This window comes from Elaeis guineensis, chromosome 10 (assembly GCF_000442705.2).
Source record: "Elaeis guineensis isolate ETL-2024a chromosome 10, EG11, whole genome shotgun sequence".
In the NCBI taxonomy this organism is placed as follows: Eukaryota; Viridiplantae; Streptophyta; class Magnoliopsida; order Arecales; family Arecaceae; genus Elaeis; species Elaeis guineensis.
Genome location: NC_026002.2, coordinates 33,780,207 through 33,797,415, shown reverse-complemented (window position 1 = coordinate 33,797,415; position 17,209 = coordinate 33,780,207). Strand labels below are relative to the sequence as shown.

General features: G+C 32.5%; 1 protein-coding gene across 1 annotated transcript; it reads left to right on the top strand.

The window, feature by feature from the left end:
• The first annotated feature begins 1,319 nt into the window (after positions 1–1,319).
• On the top strand, positions 1,320–15,530 carry LOC105052473 (BTB/POZ domain and ankyrin repeat-containing protein NPR5-like). The gene is made up of 5 exons (XM_073245179.1): positions 1,320–1,461; positions 1,547–1,568; positions 7,153–7,261; positions 8,177–9,113; positions 15,448–15,530. Exons 1-5 carry the CDS (start codon positions 1,320–1,322, stop codon positions 15,528–15,530), a joined length of 1,293 nt encoding a protein of 430 aa, XP_073101280.1.
• Positions 15,531–17,209: the final 1,679 nt, after the last annotated feature.

Sequence of the window (17,209 nt, the reverse complement as noted above, 5' to 3'; positions counted from 1 at the left end):
ATATCGTAAAGCAAACCATGAATGGGGTGATAATGAACCGATGCTGTCTATATATAAACAAATGGTTCGATCAATTGGTGGAAGGAGATATGAATTTATGGACGTGAATGAGCTATTCAAGGTATATTTTTATATTCTAAATAATTATGAAGAAATTAAAAAATTTATTAAATATCATCTTAGCATACTGTTTAATATTCTAAATAATTTTTTTATATCGATGTAAAATTAAAAATCATGATTTATTACAGTGAGCACAAGAGTATACTATGTAGAGAAAATAATATAGATGCTGATGATCGACATATGAGAAAATTTATAAAATAATTTGGTGATCTTATAAGTTGCACTAATAATATATTATTTTTAATAATTATAAAAATAATTATTTAAACCAACATAATTTTTTATATTATGGTGTAGATGTAAGTATTTCAATAAAGAAGAAGATGCGATCAATGAGTTGTATGATTTAGCATGTGGTCCCGATCAAAGGGTTAACCACTACACATCTTGTATCATTGGAGGAATAAGATTTCACATAAGGAAGCTTGAGATACAATAACAGATCCAGAATAATGAGATTGCTACGATAGGATATGAAGGAGAAGAAGAAATTAAATATTATGGAGTACTTATAGATATCATAGAACTGAAGTATAGATCAAGTAATTCTGTATTTTTGTTTCAGTGTGAATGGTGCGATATTAACAATAAAAAGATCGATATTCATATCGATCCAGACTTTATCAGTGTAAATTTTATACGAACATGATACCAAAATGAGCCGTATATATTAGCAACTCAAGCAAAACAAGTAATATATTTGAAAGATCTAAAGTATCAAGGTAATTGGTATGTCGTACAAAAAATAACACCTAGAGACGTATATGACATACTAACCCGATTAGAGATGAATGAAAATTCAGATTTACATGAAGAGGAAACTTTTCAAGAGGAAGAACAAATATTAGCCGAGCTTCTTATTGATGAAGATTTTGTAATAACTCCTTTGAATAGGGCTAATCTGCCGCCCAACGAAGTTGAAGCTGATTTTGTATTTAATCTTGATGAGTCAGAAGGCGACGATCAGTTCATAAATGACGATGAGATAGAAGACGATATATATCGATTATTATGATTCGAAGGAGGATCTGCACATCGAGGAAGATACGAATATTGATGAGTAGATCTATATTTTTTGTTCAATCTTCTCTTGCAATAATGGTATGCGATATAATTCTATTTATTAGAATATAATTTATTTATTATTATTATTATTTAATATTATATTTATTTATATATCAAGAATTACAGTTATGGCATCAAGAGATAGACGACAATGTTTGCGTTCGCAGTCTATCCCGGAGGCTGAGGCACCTTCATCGATTTTTACTATCATACCAGCTCTGTTGTCAGAGAATCCTGCACTAGCTGGTTTCAGTGAGGCGGATCCAAGTGGTATTATTATATTTTTTATATAATAAAATTTAATTTTTTTATTTGGATGGCTATCATATTAATGATTTATTGATTGTTATTTCAGATCAGTCTCCACCAGCAGTGAGGTGAGGATGAGGTCCATCGAAGAATCTCACTCTAAAGTGTTGGAGATGCGAGCACCCGGGACAACATCTCCGTATTGAGATGCCATCTGGCTACACCAGGCCCATTAGGAGATGTGCAAGCTGTGGTAGATCAAGCTGGGTATCATATGCCGCAACTATGTCCTCGTGATGCTTTTCAATTGACATCATGTTGTACTGGCTCAGAGAGATTTTCTACATCCAGTTACAGATAAAATAAATTATACTATAAATATTTAATTAGCATGATATTCTTCTAATATTTGTTATTGACAGAGTATATTTGATATTATTAATTTTGAGAAGGATCGCATGCAGCGAGCAGTGGATGCTCATTTATCTTTGTATTTCAAGGAATATCACCACTGCATCCCTCAGTATTGGTACCATATGATGCAGGATCATGAGGTAGTCAGTAGCGGCCCTATGACAGCATCACTATGGATGATTGGACTATCATATGCTGGCATTACGAGGATCCGACATATCAGATTACACATCAAACTTTTTTGTTTTAGAGTTTAATGATTGAATCATTTATTCTTAGATTCAGTTTATTACCTACTAATTTGATTGCTAATTATATAGAAAAGATGTGCTCAGAACATCACGAATCAGATGAGACAGATCGTACCATATTATGGGGATTCGAGGTCGTTCGCTCGTCACATAGAGTAGATGGTAAGTAATTTTTAATTAGTATATTTTAACTCTCTAACTATTTAAAAAAATTTTAATTAATTATTCTTAAATTACAGAGAGATGCTGAGAGTAGCGAGCTTCCTGATAGGATCGATATCTACCAGCGAACCCACCAGTGACAGTCAGAGGAGTGGACAACGGAGAGCCAAGAGCTTTTTATAAGTTTTTTTAATTATTTTTTTCATTCGTAGTTTGATTTTTAGTATGAAACTAAAATAACTATAACTTTAATTTTCAAGATCATATGATAGACATTAGATCCCAGCCTACCCCTGAGGGCTTGATCGCACCCACAGATAATGAGATCTATGATCAGATGCTTGGTACGAGATCCTGTTATGTTAGGGATCTAGGGCATAGGATCACTGCTCTCTCATCCTCATGCTCATCTAGGGCTGACATCCATGCTGCCTGTAATACTCAATTGGTGGAGGTGCAGAGGCAGGATAAGCAGCGAGCTGATGAGTTGACTACATGCGTCAATAAGTACCAGCATTTTTAGATCCAAATGATGGAGCAGATAGCGTAGATAGAGCAGATGATGCAGCTAATGAAGCAGTAGCAGGCTGGTCCGAGCTCATCCGAGTGCTCCCCTTTCCCAGCCCGTTCTCCTTCTACGGATGCTGACACTTGATGGTCTATTTGTATAGCTTTTTATTTTTATTTTAGATCTCTTATAATTTTAATTTAATATAATAAAATAATAAAATTTATTTATAAATTTATTGAGTAAATTTTTTATTTTTAATTTATAAAAAATATTACAAATATAAATTAAATATACATATTCATAAATTATTTTTAAAAAAATATATGTAAATTATTAGTGATAAAATTATTTTGGATAAAAATATTGGTCACCAAAAAATATATTAATGAAGAAAATTGATCTTAAATAATTTTTTAATAAATTTAAAAATATAAAAAATTTATATTAAATTAATAGTGATAAAAATATTTTCATCATAAATAATTAAAATTTTATTATCGATAAAAAGTTATATCAAAAACTATAATATTTACAACATAAAATTTACATCACTAATTTTTTTTAAATTTGATTTTTGTAAAAATTTTTAATTAAATTAATAGCGATGAAAATATTTTCATTGTAAATAATTATATTTATGATGAAAAATTTATGTTGTTATTTTTTTTTAAAATTTGATTTTCATAAAAAATTTTAATTAAATTAATAGTGATGAAAATATTTTCATCACTATTAATTTATTATTTATTAATGATAAAAATTTATGTCAAAAATTATCATATTTGTGATAAAAATTTATGTTGCTACTACTTTTTTTAAATTTAATTTTTATAAAATTTTTTAATTAAATTAATAGTGATGAAAAAATTTAATGTAAATAATTATTTTTTTATTAGCGACATAATATTTCATCATAAATTATCTATCTTTATGATTAAAATTTTTATCCTACATAGTTTTTGAAAAAATAATTTTTTAACGATAAAAATTTTTCATCGGTAATATTGATTATTTATGATGAAAATTTTTTTTATCGTAAAAAATTATCAACAACGTCATTATTTATGATTAAATATTAACGATGATAATTTCATCGCTAAATATTAGTGACGATAATTTCATCGCTAATACTATTAGCGACGAAAATTCATTATTAGCGATGAATTTTTTTCATCGCTAATATTCTGTGTTGTTGTAGTGAGGAAGCCATAGCTTCAACAGAGAAAAAATAAAGAAAAATCATCGGTGTTCGTCAGTGTTCGTTGTGGCCAGCCTTAGAGGAGAGGACAGAGGATTTTATAGGGTAGAGGGGAGGTTGAATCCTTTTCAGATTTGACTTCCTCTCTAATGAGGTCGCACGTAAGAAGACTCCCGGCAGGAGTTTTTAACATTTTCTTTTTTTTATCTCTTTGGCTATTTTGAGATTCGAATTATCACATTCTACTCCTCTTAAAAAAAAATTTATCCTTAAAACTTGATATATCTTCACTCTTTTATCAATAGAAATCTTAATCTTCATACTATCTTTACTATACTCTTAGATCTGGTTCCATCAATCCTAACTTCCTCATCTAAAATGAGATAATTTTTTTTTTAAACAAGATATTGATGAAAATAATTTTTTTAAGAGAAGATATAACATATAGTAGCTTATTCAATTCTATATAGTTATTACTTGGAAGATGTAAAAGAATGAGAAAATTCATAATCAAATAGCGTATGAGCATCTATGGGTTGACTAGAATGGTACTTGTAACTATTTGATTGCTTGCACTGACATCTTGTTCCGTCAAAGCAAATCTCCATGTATTTTCTTATTATTTTTAATCTGCTAGCTTGAAAGTCTTTAAACTATTCTTTTTCTTAATAGAACAATCTCATGCCATATGTTCTATTCTGCGGCATGAAAAGCATGCTCCCAACTTTTTGGGACAAAGTTCATAATGATTTTTGCCACAATATTCACAGATCATAACTTCTTTATTATTCTCTGCAATATTAGTAGAATTTTTTTGTTGATTATTACTCTTTTTCTGTTCTGATCTTTTTATCTCGGATTCTACTTTCAAAGCTCATTCTAGCACATCTTTATAATTATTAAAAATATGAAAAGACAATCGAGACCAAATCCCATATCTTAATCCTTACTCAAATCTACTAGTTTTGCTCATTTCAGACTCCACAAGCTGGGGGCAGAAACGACTTAACTCATTGAATTTATTTGTATACTCTAATACTATCATTTCATCTTTTTATCTTAAAATTAAGAACTCATTCTTTTTTACTAATCTCATTATCTCGAAAAAGTATTGATTATAAAATATTTTTCTAAACTTCTCCCAAGTCAGCTGGTCATCGATATTCTCATAGACAGTCTTTATTGCAATCTACCAAAACTCGACATTCCCTTTTAGCATAGGTATGGCTAATCTGACTTTCATGTTCTCGAAATACTGTAAGGTATCGAACATCTTCTCTATCTCCCGAATCCAGATCTCTGCAACTAAAGAGTCAGGTCCATCTTCAAACAGTGGTGAATTAAGCCTTCTAAATCTCTCATAATATGACTCTAAAAATGGTATAGATTGAGGAGCGGCTTGTGTCTGCTGTTGTTGCTGAATAAGCTAAGCCACCACTTGACATACTCCAGCAATATCTGTTTGAGTGGCTGGCGCATTAGGAGCATGCTTAGCTGACTGATTGACATCTCCCCTCGTAGTTCTTCTTGCTCCTCTCTTTCTACTGACAGGATTTATTGAGACTTCATTCTCTCTGTTGCTTATTGTCACCTAAAAATACTAACATTAATTAACTTCCTTAAATGAGCAACAGAAACTTTAAGAAAAACTTATCTATTCTTATTCAATTAAATATGATCTAGTTAAATGAGATCTATCTATCCATTACTGGACTTTAAGTCTACCAATGATCAAACCTATTGCTCTGATACTATAAAAATCATATCTCAAATTTGAAACATAACATGGCCATGCTATCAAGGAATACAGCCCATGACAACACGAAGCCAACATTCACTTTTTAAATATAATAACAGATGCATCATAAATAAAAATAATAATAAAGTTTAATTTAAATATTTAATTAAATTAAAATTAGTTCAGAGCATCTAAATTCAAAAGTAAATATCAATCTAAATCTCAAGATTCATAATTAAATAACTATAAGTCCATGATCATAAAATAAATTAAACTTTCACTATAAAATTTTCAAGCTTGCTTTAAAGATCTCCAAGTCTGGATTCTCTTCGTCGGTTCTAACCTTATTCTTCTGTAAAAAAAAAATATGAGCTACACTAGCCCAATAAGTAGAACCTACGCTTTTTTATCGGATCCGACATAAGTTTTTCATGATAATATAATATTTAAAAAATAATAGATAATATAAAATAAAATATTTCATAGAATATATAATAAAATAAGTCATAAATCAATCATGCATGTATAAATCATGAACATTACATAAACATATTTCGTAAATCATTCTTGTCATGTGTCTATGTCATGTTTCTAAATCTTGCTCATAGATATTCATACTATGATCACTTTATATCCGTGACAGGGTCAATATTCTTAATCAACAAGTTTATATTTTATGTGCCAACTTTATACCTGCTGGTAGAGCCTGTGTTCTTATGGATGCTAGCTCCAGATGTCGATCTTTCCATAGGAATTCGTTCATAGCTATCTGAGAGCCTTTGAAATCTTTATCTCTTTTTTCTTAAAACATACATATACATAGGTGGAAATCAATAAAATTTATACTTCATAAATATTTTATTTTCATTAAAATATATTCATAAAATTAATGTTCATAATAAAATATATTTTTTTCATATGTCATATGCTGATTCTTATTTTATAAAAAAAATATGATTTCATCATCAATAATTCTTTGCATGAAAAATATGATCATTTAAAAATAAATAAGAAACATAAGATCCACTTACCTTGATCGCTCTAGATCTTTAATCTTCTTTAAATGAAGTGGGTAATCCTATTTAAAATATTAAATTATGATTAATTTTTTATTCTATATATTCAATAAAATTAAATAATAAAAGAAAGTAGTTGACTGGATGGTCAATTTGATAGACCATCCGGATACTAAATCGATTAGGAGTCATCTCACTGAGGTCAACATGGGTCCTTAAAAGAGGAAAGGATGGCTCGATACAAGATCTGTAGATCTTTCTTAGAGAGAGAAAGGAGGAGAGAGAAATTTTAAAGAGAGAGAAAGAGAGAGAATCCTAGAGGGATTTTAAGAGAGAGAGAAAGAGAGAGAAAATTCTCTCTTTTTTTCTTTTTTTTTTCTTCTCTTCTTTTCTTCTTTCTTTTCTCTTCTTTGGCCAAATAGGAGAGGATCTGAGGGAGGTTTGCCCGTGGTTCGGCAGGGTGCGGTGGCACGGTCGATGGTCTGGCAGCGGCGACTAACGACGGTGGAGCCAGAGATGGCTGATGGTGAGGTTCGACCGACGAAAAATTATGAAAAAAAAATTATTTGAAAAATAGGGCATCCTTTTCTTCTCGATTTTTGGCAAAATCGGTGGCCATCAGTGAGGTTTGGGGCCAGAGGAGAAAGGGAAGAGAGAGAGAAAGAAAGGTCGGAGCCTTATCTGAGCTCCGATGGCATCTCCGGCCTCTGTTTTTCGGTGAGTACAATAATAGAAGGCCGCGACTTTAACGAAGAAAAGAGAGAAAAATTGTCAGTGTTCGTTGGTGTTTGTCATGGCCAGCCTTAAAGAAGAGGAGAAGAGATTTTATAAGATAGAGGAGAGGCCGAATCCTCTCTGAATTTGACTTCCTCTCCGATGAGGTCGTGTGAAAGAAGACTCCCAACAGGAGTTTTCAATGTTTTTCTTTTTTTTTTTATCTCTTTGGCTGCATTGAGATTCGGATTATCACACAATCTATCCGAATTCACTGTAAATTATGGTTAATTTTAATTTTAAATGATTTATATATGATAAATGATTGATAGTGATCGATTAATTTTTTTTTAATCTGATTGAATTAGATCGGATCCAATTTTTTTTTTTCCGACACAGATTAGTGTTCTGTCCTAGCTGTCAGTTTTGGAGAGCTGGGCCATCATTTCCATTTTTGTCACCATACTTCCTCTTACATCACACCTCAGCTCCAACTTAGGGTTGTCATTTTGCTTTTCTCTTTGCCGTACTGTGTCCTCTTCTCCATCAATCCCAAGTTCTTGAATTGGGTGACTCTATATCTCTCCCCTCGGTCACTATCTCTATCCCTCTCACCAACTTCTACATTCTTCCTTCTATATTTAACGCAAAGTAAAAACCTAGGATTCTTCCTCTCACCACAGTAACTACCATTGATCCACTTTGGTTTTCTTCGTTGATCTTTGAGTGCAGAAGCAATTGGAGAGCATGGTGGAGAAAGCATCCATCAAGGATGTGATGAAGATCCTCGTGACCTCACACAAGCAGGACATGCACCAGCTCTGGGCCACCTGCTCCCACCTCATCGCCAATTCGGGCCTCCCGCCGGAGGTCCTCGGCAAGCATCTCCCCATCAACATCGTTGCCAAGATCGAAGATCTCCGCCTCAAGCCCGGCCACCACTCCTTCCACACCCATCACAGCCCCTCCACGCATCACCACTTCCCAGCCGCCCCCACCACTGGACATGACGACCACCACAATATCTCAAGCATAAGCCGTGCTCTCGACGCATCCGACATCGACCTCGTCAAGCTGATGGTGATGGGGGAGGGGCTCGACCTCGACAATGCCCTCGCCCTCCACTATGCCGTACAAAACTGCAGTCGTGAGGTCGTGAAGGCCCTGCTCGAGCTCGGAGTAGCCGACGTCAACTGGCCGGCAGTGCCTGCCGGCAAGACACCCCTGCCCATTGCAGTCGAGATGGTGAATCCCGACATGGTGTCGGTCCTCGACCACCATGCTGATCCGAACGTCAGGACCATCGATGGTGTATCCCCGTTCGACATCCTTCGCAACCTGACCTCTGACTTCCTCTTCAAGGGAGCACTCCCGGGGCTATCCCACATTGAGCCCAACAAGCTGAGGCTGTGGCTCAAACTAGTCAAGTCTGCTGCGATGGTCTTATCACGGGAAGAGGAGGCAGTGGGAAGCAATCCTACCGGTGGAAGCAATCCTAACACAGCCATCTATCAGTCAATGAGTACGGAAGGGAGTGATTGCAATATTGCCAGTCACACTTACAGCAGTATGGTATGCCGTAGTTTGGATTCAAGGATGGTGTACTTGAATATAGGAATGGCTGGTACTTCTCATATAGGTTGTACAATTGGTGATGGCTGGCACGGCAGTAACCGTAGTAGAGTTTTTTTTTTAAAATAATATAAAAAAATATTTATCTAAATAATATAAATTCTAACTTATTTATGAAATTAATATAAAAGAGGTAAAATATTATTTTGAATGGTATTTTCTCCAAGCCATGTCACCCACATTTTCCACATAGGCATCATTCAAAAAAAATAAAAATAAAAAACACCATCTTAAATGGTATTTTTAAAAATACCATTTTGAATAACGTTTTTAAAAATGCCATTCAAAATAGTATTTTCTAATTTTTTTCTAAAAAAAAGAAAAAATAGAAAAGAATGAGAAAAAAATAAATTTTAAAATTTTAAAATTATAAATAAATAAAAATTTTAATTTTGAATGAGATTTAAAATATAAAAATTTAAATTTTTAATTCAAATAAAAAATATAATTTTAGATGATTTTTTTCTTTTCAAATTATTTTTTTTAAAAAAATATCTAAACAAAAATCTTACAAATTTAAAAAATTAAAAATATCATAGAAAAAAAAAGAGAAAGAAATGTGAAAGAAATAAAAATTAAAAATTTAAATTTAAAAGAATAAAAATTTTAAATTTAATTCAAAAACATCATTTCAATTTTTTTTCAAAAATGTTCAAAAAAATAAAAAATTAAAAAAATAAAAAGTGCCATTAAAAAATCAAAAAGTTAAAAAATTAGAAAAAAAATAAGAATTATAACTAGAAATTTAAAAAAAAATAAAATTTTTAAAATTAATTAAAATAAAAAATATCATTTTAAATTACTCTCCTAATTTCAAATTAATTTATTTAAAAAAATATTCTAAACAAATAAAAAATAGCCAAAAAATTTCATAAAAATAGGAAAAAATGAAAAAAAAATCAAAAAAATATATAATTATAAATTTGAATTAAAAAAATTAAAATTTTAATTTGAATTAAATTTTGATAAAAGAATAAATGCCATAAAAAAGTGAAAAAAAGAGAAAAAAATGTGAAAAAAAGAAATTTATAAATTAAAATTTAAAAAAATAAGAATTTTAACTTTAATTCAAATAAAAAATATCATTTCAAATTATGTTATCCATTTCAAATTATTTTTTAAAAAAAGTATCTGAAGAAAAGAAAAAAATGTTGTAAAAAAAATAAAAAATACCACAAAACAAGAAAAAAAGGAAAAAAATAGAATTAAAAAAAATAGGAATTGTAATTCTAATTGAAAAATAAAATTTATAATTTTAAATTTTAAGAAATAAAAATTCTAATTATAATTGAAATAAAAAATATTATTTTAAATAACTAAAAGAAATGGAAAAGAATGGGAAAAAATAAAATATATAATTTTAAATTTAGAAATAAATATAAATTTTAAATTTAAATGAAATTTAAAATTTTTTTTTCAAATTAATTTTAATTAAAATAAAAAAGATAATTATAAATTATTTTTTTTAAATTAATTTTTTAAGAAAATATATAAACAAAAATCTTAAAAATTTAAAAAATTAAAAATATCATAGAAAAAGAAAAAAGAGAAAGAAATATGGAAAAAAATAAATTATAAATTTGAATTTAAAAAAATTAAAAATTTGATTAAAAATTTAAAATTTAAAATTTAAAAAAAATAAGAATTTTAACTTTAATTCAATAAAAAATATCATTTCAAATTATTTTGTCTCTTTCAAATTATTTTTTGAAAAAAATATCTGAAGAAAAGAAAAAAATTGATGTAAAAAAATAAAAAATACCATAAAAAAAGAAAAAGGGGAAAAAAATAGAATTGAAAAAAAATAAGAATTATAATTCTAATTCAAAAATAAAATTTATAATTTTGAATTTTAAGAAATAAAAATTTTAATTATAATTCAAATAAAAAACATCATTTTAAATAACTAAATTAATTTAAATTTAATTTTTTAAAAAATATTTTAAATAAAGGAAGAAAATACCTAAAAAATGCCAAAAAGATAAAAATGAGAAAAAATGAGAAAAAAATATAAATTTAAATTTTAAAATTTGAAAAATAAAAATTTTAGTTTAGTTTCAAATAAAAAAAATAATTTCAAATTATTTTCTCCTTTTAAAATTTTTTCTTAAAAAAATATTTCAAAGAAAATCTTAAAAATTAAAGAAGTAAAATATACCATAAAAAAAGAAAAGATGAGAAAGAAATGGTAAAAAAATATAAGGTATAATTTTGAATTTAAAAAAATTTAATTTTAATTTAAATAAAAAATATCATTTCAACTTACTTTTCCCATTTAAAATTAAATTTTTTTAAAAAATATCAAAAAAATAATAAATTAAAAAAATAAAAAGTACCGTAAAGAAGCCATAAATATAAAAAATAGAAAAAAAATAAAATTAAAATTTTAAATTTGAAAGAAATAAAATTTTTAATTTTAATTAAAATAAAAAATATAATTCAAATAAGAAACATCATTTCAAATTACTTTTTCTATTTAAAATTAATTAATTTTTTTTTCATACCACACCGTACGTACCTGTTCGTGCCTATATCAGATCGAGATGTACCAATACGATCCGATTCATCTCATAATTAAATTATTCGATATATTATTATTATTTATGTTATAATTTTTATAGTCCTTTTAGCATAATTTTTTCTCTCCTAATGTTCTGAGACACATTCAAGTATGTGTATCCATATGCACAAAGCATAATATTCGATCACTTGAAATTAAATAATATAAAATAAAATTAATATTTAATATTATTAAATAGAATAAAAATATCAAACATACAAAAAATAGTACAATAAAAATATAAAAAATACTAAATATAAATATAACAAAAACTAAGTCCCACAAGGACGTCGCGATGCCCGTGGTCGCTTGGACCTTCTTAGGAAGGTCCTCGCCGGCTGCTCCTGCTATGATGGCTCCTTCCCTATATCAGTGGAAGAGATCTGCTGATCATGTTGCTCAGGAATAACTGATGCTGTCGGATCATCTATGGACTGAGAGACCCGTTCAACCCTCTCATCTGGATACATGGATGGACATGAAAAGAAAGCATCATACTCATGTGGCCAACTGATATCCGGTGATGTCATCTGGGGGATGTAGGAAGAAGAAGGCACTGCCATCTGTGGATCAAAAGGTGGTGGCATCTGTGCAGCATCTAATGATGACATCTGCGGAATATGCGGTGATGGCATATGTGAAACATATGGTGACGGCATATATCTCACATCTAGCGCCGGGGCTGCTCCATACCAAGATGCATAGCTATATGGATCAATACCTCGCCACTAATATTTCGAAACTTGTTCTCTCCATCTCCCGCAGTATCCGAATCCGTTCGTCCCCATCAATCGTAGATAAAGCACGACGAGCGTCCAACACAAGATCCGACATAGAATCAGTCTACAAAATAAAAATAAAATAGTCAGTATAGTGTAAAATATAAAATAAAAATATAACACAAATAATATAAAGTAATTTTCATAATCTTACCAAAAGATGCACAGCAGAACTCTCGCCCTCGTATCCGAAAACTGCATACCGAGGCTGTCCAATGACTCGCACCGTAATGCTAAAAAATCAAGCCATTTAGTCATAGGTATATGAACGACCTCTCAAAATAGGATCATCATGAACAATGTGATCTCGACGTGCATCCCAAATATTGATGCTCTGCATGTCTGATACATCAGTCAATACGAGCTCTCCCTCGTCGATCAATACAATGAAGTCCCTGGCTGGTATCAAACTGCTCTGGGATGCCCTGAATCTGACCAAACTACCGTAGGACACGATCGAAAAGATGCCACTTTACCACATCAAAATAAATAAGTGGCACCCTAGCAGTCCATATGTCGTGTCCAACTGTACACATCTGCAGTAGTATAGCCAATATCTCATCTGTATATGGCTCCCACAAAAATTGATAGAGTTAAAATAAAAAAATTAGTAAGCTAAAATTTTAATAGATTATGAATACTGTAAAATGATATTTGTAAAAAATTTAAAATTTATCCGTCTATATGTATCAACTAATGTATCCAACTGGCACCTATAAACCCGTGCCACTCTCGTCGATACGTGATGAACGTTGAATAAAACGTTCCATCTGTTTCACAAACTACTCATGTTAAATAAATTTTATCGAATTTAAAATAGTAAGTTTGGAATAAAAAAAATAATATTTTGATACCTATATCTCAATGGTCCGTCTAGTCTGAATGGAACATCAGAATCCTGCTGCTCTGATGGCACTCGAGCAACTGTCGTCGTAATGGACTGATAGTCGGCATACGCTCCCATATCCAAATCTACAAATTTTAAAAAAATCATACATGATATATCCAATGTAAAATATAATTGAATATTATAAATAAAAATTTTTATTCACATACCTGTAATAATACAAGATAACCACCAATCTCACTCTGATCAGCATAAGAACCCCGACCCATAGCTCTGTATAGGCAAGCTAGTACTGCACTGCCCCAATTGAGTCGACGAGCGAAGTCTAAATCCTCTAATAATGGCAAAAACATCAACTTCATCTTATTCGATGAAGTATCGGGTAACAGGACACCACCTAACAACTGCAGCACCTGACCCCTAACATACTGCTGCACCATCTCCTCTGGTGCATCATCCGCAATATGAAAATATCAATAACGATCATCCAAACACTCAATCCTGAGTCGTGAATGATCGAAAAAATATGCGTCAGGCTCAAACCCTAGCAATCGCAAGCACAAAGCCTGCCACTCCAGAATGGTAAGCGTAGGATCAACTCTGATAACTGGATCGCCATCAACTAGTAGTCCAGTAAGGATGCTGACATCCTGTAAAGTGATGGTCGCCTCACCAAATGGAAGATAAAATGTGTGTGTCTCTGGATGCCATCTCTCAAGCAAAGTAGTAATAAGACCAACATTCATCTGTATACGACCAATCCGATATACTCCATAAAATCCCAGATATCGTAAATAATCTAACACTCTATGTGGGATGTCTTCTGTTCTCCAGAAGTCAGCATCGGATTGTCGTAGACGAAGGCGTCTGGGCTCCTACAATAAAATATAATAATTAGATAATGTATATGACTTTTAAAATAAAAATTTAAATAGTAAATAGGATTGAAATGCTTACGCCGCCATCTAAAATAGTCTGTGATCGATGGTGCTCCTGCAATATAAGAATACTGCTGTCTCGAGGACTGGGATACCGCAGATCGTAAGCCATAATACACTAATGAATTTAAAATAACGATATTATCACACGTGTATTAAAAAATAAGACACAATATATTTTAAGAGAAATATATTTTAAATACAATATTGTCACACAATACAACTTAAACACCACTTAAACACAATACAACTTAAACACAATACAACTTAAAATTTTTATTTTTTTTAATTTTAATTTACAAATTTTTTTTCACATTTTTTCCTCTTTTTTTCACTTTTTTATGACATTTATTTTTTTATCAAAATTTAATTCAAATTAAAAATTTAAATTTTTTTAATTCAAATTTATAATTATATAATTTTTCTATTTCTTTTCATTTTTTCCTATTTTTATGAAATTTTTTTAGGATATTTTTTTTATTTGTTTGGAATATTTTTTAAATAAATTAATTTGAAATTGGGAAAGTAATTTAAAATGAAATTTTTTTATTTTAATTAATTTTAAAAATTTTATTTCTTTTAAATTTTAAATTATAATTCTTATTTTTTTCTAATTTTTTTAAATTTTTGATTTTTTAATGGCACTTTTTATTTTTTTTATTTTTTTGAACATTTTTGGAAAGAATTTGAAATAATGTTTTTGAATTAAATTTAAATTTTTTATTTTTCTTAAATTTAAATTTATAATTTTTATTTCTTTCACATTTCTTTCTCTTTTTTTTCTTTTTCTATGATATTTTTAATTTTTTAAATTTTTAAGATTTTTGTTTAGATATTTTTTAAAAAAAATTAATTTGAAAAGAAAAAAATCATCTAAAATTATCTTTTTTAATTTGAATTAAAAATTCAAATTTTTATATTTTAAATCTCATTCAAAATTAAAATTTTTATTTATTTATAAATTTAAAATTTTAAAATTTATTTTTTTCCATTCTTTTCCATTTTTTTCTTTTTTTTTGAGAGGGAAAAATTAGAAAACGCCATTTTAAATGGCATTTTTAAAAACACCATTTAAGATGGTGTTTTCTATTTTTTTTTTTTTTTGGACAGTGCCTATGTGGAAAACATCATGACGTGGCTTGGAGAAAATGCCATTCAAAATGATGTTTTATCTCTTTTGCATTAATTTCGTAAATAAGTTAGGATTTGTATTATTTAGATAAATAATTTTCTTTTATATTATTTAGGAAAAGGACTCAACCGAAGTAGATCTAAAGGAGGCAGTGGAATTGGCCCGCCATCCATGTTTTCTCCGCAGGACTTCCCGTAGCCACATTGTAAGCTGGAGCAACTGTTCCTTAACTCTCTCTCTCTCTCTGATCGTGCTCCACCCCTTTCTCTTCCGGCGACCCAATTCTATATATATATATATATTCTTCTCTCTTTGTATCTAGGCAAGGCAGGAACTAGAATGGGATTAGTTTAGGGTGGAGGAGATAAGATCTCCTTCCTATATAGGTGTTGGGATATACCGACTGACCGGCCGACCGACCGATCGACCGACTGAAACCGGCCGACCAACCGAAGGTACGTCGGTCGGGCAGACCCTTTCTGCCCTCCCGACCGACTGTACCAGGAGGTCCGATGCCCGACTCCCATGACACGCCCGACTGACCGTCGGAGGGTCTGAATCTCTACCCGACGCCCCTCCGCTGGCCACCGACCCAAGGTCGGTCGACTCCTCCGATCGTCGTACTACTGTCAGAGACTGTCGGTCCTGACAACAGCATGCGGCACTGCCGCCTAGGGGCATTATCCCACCTAGAGCATGGGTCAACCCTAGCGATTTGACAGCCTCACGGTGATTTGACACCTTTACGGCGACTCTGACAGTCTACGGTGAATTGACAATTCTTCAATTGTCCGCGCCATTAATGACGGCGCCATACCGCGCTCCACTATATATATCGGGGAAGGCAACAGTGCTAGGGGCTCCGAGGAAAAAACTCCCAGGCTTGCTCTCTCTCTCTCTCTTTCCCTCTCTCGATTGAGCTCTCTGTTGCCCAGTCTCCTCTCTGACTTGACTGTCGGAGGGTCCCCGCCGGAGCCGCCTCCGGTCAGTGCGGACTTTCTTTTGCAGGCGTTCGTTCCCGGCGACCAGGCGACGAGGGGATTGGCCACAACAGATTGGCGCGCCAGAGAGGGAAAACACAAGCAGTAGATACTAATGACAAAGACAAGAGCTCAACGATCGAGAGTCACCGGGTCGGCGAGACGCTCTTCCCCCCGGGAAGAGACCTCTCCGCCACCCTCCGCAGTGGAACCTAGCTCCCCGCATCCCGCGGTCACCATGGAGGCGCAGATCGCGGCGATCGTATGGCAGATGACCGTGCTGACGGACGCCGTCAAAAGCCTCCAGCAACAACCCGCACGGCTGTCGCCATCACCGGTCGGGCAACCAGCGGCGCGTCCGATGCCCTCCAGGAGCAGCCGCCGACGCCCACGCCGATCTTCGTCGTCTCCGCGGGAGCGCCTGCCACAGCGCTCCCACAGAGGGGAGGAGGCGCGGTCGCGGTGCGATGCCCATCGGTCCCAGCAACTTTCTCCCTCCCAGCTGGAACGAGTAAGGAGGGAGAAGCGACCGCGGACGCCGTCCGCCTCCCTCTCGGAATCTTTCGGAGACTTCACTCCTGAGGTCTCCTAGCACCAACGGACGGACGACTACGAACGCCGGTTCGAGAAAATCAACCGTCGGCTCGCGCAGTTGCAGATGGACGGGCGGAAGTCTTCGAACGACGTTGACTTCCAGACCGCCCAACCTCTCTCCTGACTCATCCTTGATGAACCGATCCCCGGTCGGCTCAAGATGCCGCACGTGGGGCCCTACGACGGCTCCACTGACCCAATCGACCACTTGGAGAGCTATAAAGCTCTCATGATGATTCAGGGGGCAACTGACGCTCTCTTTTGCATCGGCTTCCCCGCCACGCTCCGCAAGGCTGCCAGGGC

Excerpts from the sequence above, each read along its gene's own strand:
- LOC105052473 (XM_073245179.1), top strand. The coding sequence starts at position 1,320 with ATGGCATCAAGAGATAGACGACAATGTTTGCGTTCGCAGTCTATCCCG. Across the intron at positions 1,569-7,152 it reads CAGTCTCCACCAGCAGTGAG|GAGAGGATCTGAGGGAGGTT; the intron begins GTGAGGATGAGG and ends TTGGCCAAATAG. Across the intron at positions 9,114-15,447 it reads TGGTGATGGCTGGCACGGCA|GAAAAGGACTCAACCGAAGT; the intron begins GTAACCGTAGTA and ends TATATTATTTAG.